We start from the raw sequence: 7917 nt of genomic DNA on the forward strand, positions 1-7917 counted from the left end.
TCAATCTTTGTAAGGTCCTAAAAATGAAAGATGGCTAAAGGCAGATGGAAATGGAACCATCAGTTAGTAACCCTCATGAGTTTTTTCTCCATCTTAAGTGATTGTTTTTTCTCAGAGGAGTCAACAACCAGTTCTGTTGGATTGTATTTTTGAAAAATTAGTAAAATTGGCTTTTTACAATTCCATTAGCCATAACTCTGACAGGGGGAGGTCTTTGTCCAATTGAAAAAGAAATGGGAGATAACAGTATTTATTAGAAACCTAAAGGGAGGTTTAAGTCTTTCACCCCCAAAAAAAAAGTAAATAAATAAAAATGATATCGATTGATAAGAATCCAGAACAAATAAAAGCTTGTTGTGGATACCAACAGAACAAAGTTGCAGCAAAACATGGGTGGGGAATCTACCATTCTCGATGGGACTCCACTCAGTTAGTTAACAAAAAATCGGTTTTTTTTAGTAGAGAGGAATACTGGACGACACAACACCAAGGGGTAGATCTCTCCCAGAATCACAAAAACATATGTAAAAGAATTGCCAATTCAACCTAGCATTACAATCTACCCGGGAAGCCCTGCCCAAGCTAGGGGCTATTTGTAACAGCTGCTGAAGTTGAGTATGTTACTATATCTTTGAATATTTTATTTTTTTAATTATTTGAACTACTAAAAGATAAAGCTACATGTCATTCAGTTAAGCAACTTCAGCTGTTATCAAACAGCCCCTAAGCTAATCAATCCAATGCTTCATTAGCTTCTATAGATATGAGAATACATCACATTTAGCAAACCTACTGCAGACTTGTGATGATGTTCAATCTCTTTCAAACTATTAATAACAAGTCTTGAGCCTCCTATGAACTACGATGATGTTCTTCTTAGCTATACTGAGATGCTAAAACATGGGCTTGGTGGGCAGCCCAAGCTTCAGCAACATTAATAAAGCAGAAGCCCAGTCTTCAAATTACAAAATCAGCATTTGACACAAGGTAGTTTCAGCTCGCCCTCATCTCTACCACAACATAAAGGGAGCCTGCATTTCTGCCGGACGGTTTAACATAGCCTTGTCCGTGAAGACAATCTAATCAAACTTTGCAAATTCATCTTCATCTATAATAGTTTCATTCAGCCCCTGGCTCTTTAAGGCAGGATCTATGTAGATTCAAAGGGGCAATATTCATAGTTAGAATCACATCCAGGTTTCCAAAAGCCTTTTTATTTTTTTTCTTTTTTTTTATGGATAAACAAGAGATGGCCTAAAGGGTGTTGACTGAAGTCTTTCCTCCTAAATCCCTGTATTTCATGTATCGATGGGTTAAAAAACTGATACAGACTGTAGGATACGCCCCCATAGCTGATAGGAACTAAGGCTGGGTTGAGATAAGCATAGCTTTGGGTCCCCCCGTCCACCTTGGCCTCTCCCCACTCCTAACATCTTCCAATTAGACAATCAATAACCCGAGTTGTGAGCAATGACAACATGGATTGTTTTGTTTTTGAAAACAAAAAAGAGTGAAAAACTGCCACATGTTGTCTAACACCCCCTTAATTTTCCTTGCAGAAGTAGAACTAGCCAACAAACCCTGTCCCTGTTATTTGTTCAAATAGCAGGTAAAAACTTTGAAAAGAACAGGAGAGAAGGAAGTGCCTAGTTTTCTATCAAGATGAAGATGCTGAAATTGGATCATATATTAATATTTTATTTTAATAAACGTCAAGTTTCTGCCTAATTTTTGTGTAGTGAAACTTCACAGCCATAATTACACATCAAAAGCGAAATTCTGATAACATGAATATGAATATTTTACAAAAGAGAAGCATGCAGCACTCTGGAGCGAAAAATTTTATCTACGAGTCCAACTGCCTAGACTCCAGAGTAGAAGGCAAATTCCTTCAATGCATAGCACGCTAACCACCAGCTCTCTCATTGATCAAGAAGGAATAGATGAAATAGATAGCACATTGCCTTGCCAGATTTGTAAATGTACCCAAATACATGGGTTTACCACTTGACGTCCAACGTCAAGGCCTCAGGAGGGACGAGAACGGATGGAAACATTGTGAAGGAAATATTGGACATTATGTTGCTCCATGAAGCAGAATCTACCCCAATGTAAGGTTTCACCTTTTCTACCATCAATGGCTTCAGCCTTTCTGCTTCCACTCTTGCCAATACTCGGAATTGAACACGTTCAACTGTCGGTTTTGTTCTCCATTCTGCCAACGTACGCCATAAAGTATCATTGACCCTAACATCTCTTTCCAGTTCCAACTGGAAACGGACTAGAGTTGATGCTGCAATTTTGGCTTTAACAAATCCCGACATACTACTCTTGAAGATCCTGTCACCTAGAAAGTTCCCCAAGAGATTTTCCAATAGAGCAACCCTCGAACTAAGGGACTCCATGGGAAAAGTTTGCTTCTTATGGAAATGTCTACTGTAACACTTTTCAGGCAACAATTCAATTGTATCCCGGGATGGGAATGTAGTTTCGATGTAGGCATTGGAGTTACGGGTTCTGTAAGCAACCATGGATGCAGAACCTGAAATGTGTATAGGAACTAAAGGCATGCAAAATGAGGGCCTGAAGGGCCAAAACTGGTTCCTATTATTAATCTCCATACTTCTATTGAATGATAAGCCTAAAAGAGATGCATGAAACAGAGAGATTTCTTGAGCTCTTTCTACTTCCACTGTAATGCCTTCACCAACAAGCAACCGTTTTAAACCAGTATGAGTGACATTCATCTGCATACCAAGTCAAACAGGGTCAAATTCTAGAGACTGAAAAAACATTGGCAATTACCAGAACAAATTAGATATAGGTTCTAAGTAGGATATATTTAAATAAACAGGACCTAAGAAACCAACCATATCATTTTAAAGTAAAGACACACATATAGCTTCAGTAACTAACAGTTGAAAGGAACTATAGCTTCAGTAACTGCACCATGCATCAAAAAGACTAAGAACAAAATAACTCATTCCAATATTTTACAGTTTAAACACCAAATCACAGGTTGTAACAGAAATCCCAGCAGCTCATGGTTTTGGACCAACATTTTAATGAGACAACTGTCAAGCCACTTTAAACCCAGAACCCTGGCTCTATCTTTTTTTTTCCCTGCTCAACTCTCTGGTCTGGTCCATGTTTTGAGCCATTAATCTATAGTAACATAATCATGGAGACAGGATTAGCCACATCCACAGTAAGTAATGAGTAGTGAGTAAAAAGCTTAATTACAAACCAAACATTCCTGATAAAGATAACCTTGGAACTTGGATTGAAGAAATAGGATAAATTCGTGCTGTACAAGGCACAAGAAAGGTGCAAGGACCAACTAATGACCAAGGAGTAAGGTGAGGCATGTGCCTTTTCAGAGGTGCAATTTAAAAAAAAAAATCAAAAAAAAAATAATACATAAAGAAACCTGAACTTCAAAAGAAATTAAATGTTTAAAAAGCCTAGGTTCAAAGTGCTTCTAGTGAAAATGTGGAAGTGAAAGCAAACATATACAGATCATATCAAAGTACTTCAGGCACTCAATAATTTAAGCATAGCATGTGAAACTTTCAATTTGTTAATTTATCTCCTAGTTGCTTTGCTTCAAGTGGATAATGTGAAGTTAAACATCATGCATTCTTGATCTTAGGAGATCAATGGCAGTGGAAATATCAGATATCCAAATATAGGAAACATGTTGGAAACATTGTACAGTCATCTTGTAAAATCATAAATATGGTGGAAACATTATGAAATGTGTAGAAATATACAATGATATTTTATGAAATGAAAAAAGAAACATAGATACACCCTTTTAGATTATTATATTGTTCTAGACCATCAAAAGGGCAAGAAGTTAAGGTTAATAAACAAAAGAAAAACTCTGAAGCTGTCCTCTAAACTTTAAGAGCTAAAACCACAATAGAGTAAGTTCAAGAAAAAATTAACTCACAAAAAGTGTAAATGATTCTAATAGATCAATAAAAGAATATATTTACACAAATAAAAGCTAAAATTTAACATCGTGTCCAAAAAGAACTACAAGCTGACTCAGAGTGAGCATCATGTCCATTAGGCAAGCAATATTACTACTACTCCACATATCTACAATATTGTTGCCAACTCAACATATTACAATATGATCTTGTGTACTCTACATAGTGTTGGTAGCTTTTACTGTGCAATAAGTCAACTCCAGTAATATTTTGTGTTGGTAACATGGAAATGGAAATATTACAAAATACATCAACATTTTAAACCATGCTCTGTAGAGGTCCCTTGAGGCGAGCCCAAACAAATCCATGAAAGGGTTTGGGGCAATGCCTCCAACTAACTTTTGGTCCATACATATAAAGAGGTTGGTTTTGTGATTTTAGTCAATGGTTCATTATATTTTAGGACTAGAAAACAAATATTAGTCATATTGTTATTGCTTCTTTAGTAGAAAATTTGATATTGAGGTCCTATTTGCAACAACTAAGACCTTGGGTATTTGAAACATCTTTTTTTTGTTTTAAAAGTCATTTAAAAGTTCACAGGCTGTTACTAAGGTGTGAAACATATAAGAATCTACAAAGAAATAACAAAAAAAGGCATATTTAATAAGGTGTCTGAGGTGCAAGAGAAACCAGGCATGTGCCTCTTGGAAAGGAGCTGAGCTTAGGTTCAGCCGTTCAGGTGAGGCATATGCCTTAAAATGCACCTTGCCTGTATGCCTAGGTAAGCCTATCAAAACACTGGTTGAGCTTTCTAATTTACAGCTACCAATAAGCCCTACCCTACAAGATTTAGATTATGTGTTTCTAACCACCATAACAACCCCCACCCTAGGAAAAAGGAAGAAAAAAGTAAAATATCCAATCTATTGTGACACCAGCCCCAACAAAAGAAACTAAAATCGCCTGGGCAAGTTAAATGGCAATACACCAATGACACAGCAAAAGTTGCCAAAAGATTAATATGTTTATTCTCTACAATCTATGGTAGTAACAATTTATAAGAAAAGGCATGCCCTTTCTATAATATTTTCTTTTCATTTGTTTTTTTTTTTTTTTTTGATAGATAATCAGAAATTTGTATTAATAAAAAGAGGAGGGCAAGAAAACCTCAATCATGTACAAAAAAGAAGTGTGTCTTTAACTATGCACAGATCATGTACAGAGAGAGCTCTTTCTATAATATTTTCTTTTCACTTTTCTAAGCCCATCATTTTTTCTCATCATTCTGCACAAGAACATAATCAATATGTGGTTATGTCATTTGGGCAGGTCAATTACTTCCAAGAGTTGAAACTTAGTGATAGTTTCTAAAATAAAGCTCCATCATCATTCACCATCCAATCCTTATTCCAACTATATGGGTTATGGGGTTGGCTACATGAATCCTTATTCTAACCATGTCCTTTTTGGTCTACCCCCCACCCTTTCTAGCCCCTTCAATTTACAACAAATTGCTTCTTCTTACAGGTCGTTCCACTTTGTTCAATGCCATATCCATTGTTAAACTATTGCTACTTAAATCATTTCTTATGGGTGCTATTGATGGTTTTAGTCTACTTTCTCTCATTTTATCACCTATTGGAACACAAATAGATTTCATGCACAATATGGACGAAATAGTAGGCCATCTCTTTCTACATTGTAATACAGTGGGGGAAAATGAAAGCATTCTTACATCTTTTTGGAGTTGACTGGTTATCCTAAAAGCGATCAAGTGTCTATGGCATTGCCAACTAGTCCATTCGCTTTTATGGAAAATCAGCACCTAGATATCTGTTGGTAACTTGAAGAAAGAGAAACAGATATTCCATGATGTAAACTGTACATTTAAAAGGAATTTTTATGGATATTTGTTCCTTTTGATAATAGATCTTCATCAGTATACAAATGTCAGCTTGGCATATAAACGGCATGATCTTCTGAACAGGTAGAGGTTGATAGATTGTAATGGTAAAATCTCAGACTAACAAGAATGAGATCCGCGACCCCAGATCGTTGGGACCAACATTGGCTAATGGCCTTTTTAGGTTAGCAGGTTGTATTGTAGGGGACTTATGTGAACCCCACCTGCGAATAATTGTTAAGACATCACCTAGACGAAAAGCCACCCTTTCTTATTGACAAGGTCAAGGTGCTTACGATCAATCACACTAACCATAGGGACTTTCATGTCCTTAAAAGGTCCATGGTGTTAAGGATATAATATATCCAACACCAGTATCATGCAACTAAACTTTGATAACAGTGATTATCACTTTCGGTTCTTTTAATGGACACCCTCACTAGAATAATATCGTCCCTTACAGGAAAAACTTAACTAATAAAAAGCAATAACTAATCAGAAATGCCCAAAGAATGGAACTTTGAATAAACAAGGCTCAACAATCATTATTCGGTAGAATGATCAGTAAATGTCTCCGCACAGAGTAAGTATATTAAAATACTTTTACTAGTTGGCATTCTAGACATGGAAAGCTTTCGCTGTTCCAAGACTCGTCTTTAGAATGATGTGACCAGATAAAAAAGAACTGAAATGCCCAAAAAATGGAACTTTGAATAAACAAGGCTCAACAATCATTATTCGGTAGAATGATCAGTAAATGTCTCCGCACAGAGTAAGTATATTAAAATACTTTTACTAGTTGGCATTCTAGACATGGAAAGCTTTCGCTGTTCCAAGACTCGTCTTTAGAATGATGTGACCAGATAAAAAGAACTGTAATCAAAATTAACAGTATTTTTCCACTTAAAAAGAAAATTTTATTTTCAGAAGAAAAGTCATTTCCATCTTAAGAAATCATTTAAGTAAAACATACCGGCAACGTTAGTGATAGATCATCATTTCTGCCGACCCGTAATTCGAACGGCCCTTCGAATTTGAATGTACTGAGCACAGTCTTCGAGCTAAATTCCTTAAGAAGGGATGCAAATTCACCCCGTTTCCCAATATTCGTCCACAAAGGCACCTCATCCAAAAATTTGAATACCAAGTCATTTTTCCCCATACGAAGCGCAATTTCGATCCTCTGGGACGTGCCAACTCTAGCATTTCTAACATCCAAATTAGAAACCCTAATTTCCTCCAAATTCCAACTTTGCTTCTCCGAGATCGTCTTCAGAACATCCTAATCCCAAACACAAAATCCACGAATCAGGAGAAAATCCGGTTAAAAGCAACGAATACCTAGGGTTTGTTTTCAAATAACTCAGCAAATTAGAGTTTCAAAGTTAAAATTTTCTTCCTGCACAACCAATAAATTTAGAAATAGAGAGAGAAGGCGACTTCTTTGGGCTTCCAAAGCTATGAAAGGAACCTAACTGTCGTACCTTCAAGAGATGAGAGGAGAGGGGAGAAGTCGCGTCGGTGTCCGAAGGAAGAAGCTTTGAAGCGTCTAATGCGACCGCAAGTGCTGCTAGGGCTTGATAAGATATCAGGAGGTGACAAATCGCGGAGCGAACTCTCATTCCGTCTCTTCTCGTCAACGAACGTCGACGACTTCTGCGTATCGGAGTCTGGAGGAATTGGGGCCATCGGTTAATGGCATAGTTCGTTATTATTAAAGGGATCTACAGAAAAAGATGTAGACCCTGTATCACATCCAGGGGATTTCATAATGGAAAAATGATATTCCAATCCAACGATAAAAAGTGTAGCGTTGCTGAGGAGTCTTGGTTTGGTTTATCCAATTAATAATTATCCCCAAATTCCCATATTAAAAAGTTTCTAATCAAACAGTAAATTAGGTTCGGGAAGAGTGCAAATATTTGTATTTGTACTATACTATTATCCTAACCGATTTAGGATTACAGACTGGTTTGATTTTGTATTCCAACCAATGTAACGAGCACAAATACTTCTTACCAAAAAAAAGGTACAAACACGGATTCAACGACTAAAATTCAACTTTTTTACATT

At 36.6% G+C, this 7917-nt stretch overlaps 1 protein-coding gene across 1 annotated transcript; it reads right to left on the reverse strand.

Moving 5' to 3' along the window:
- Positions 1-1669: 1669 nt before the first annotated feature.
- Positions 1670-7558, reverse strand: LOC104595864 (signal peptidase I). Its single transcript, XM_010256801.3, has 3 exons — positions 7329-7558; positions 6818-7126; positions 1670-2747 (listed from the first exon to the last, which is right to left on the reverse strand). Exons 1-3 carry the CDS (start codon positions 7464-7466, stop codon positions 2001-2003), a joined length of 1194 nt encoding a protein of 397 aa, XP_010255103.1. The 5' UTR covers positions 7467-7558; the 3' UTR covers positions 1670-2000.
- Between the last annotated feature and the right edge of the window lie 359 nt (positions 7559-7917).

This window comes from Nelumbo nucifera, chromosome 5 (genome assembly GCF_055504915.1).
Source record: "Nelumbo nucifera cultivar China Antique chromosome 5, China Antique-T2T, whole genome shotgun sequence".
NCBI classification, from domain to species: Eukaryota; Viridiplantae; Streptophyta; class Magnoliopsida; order Proteales; family Nelumbonaceae; genus Nelumbo; species Nelumbo nucifera.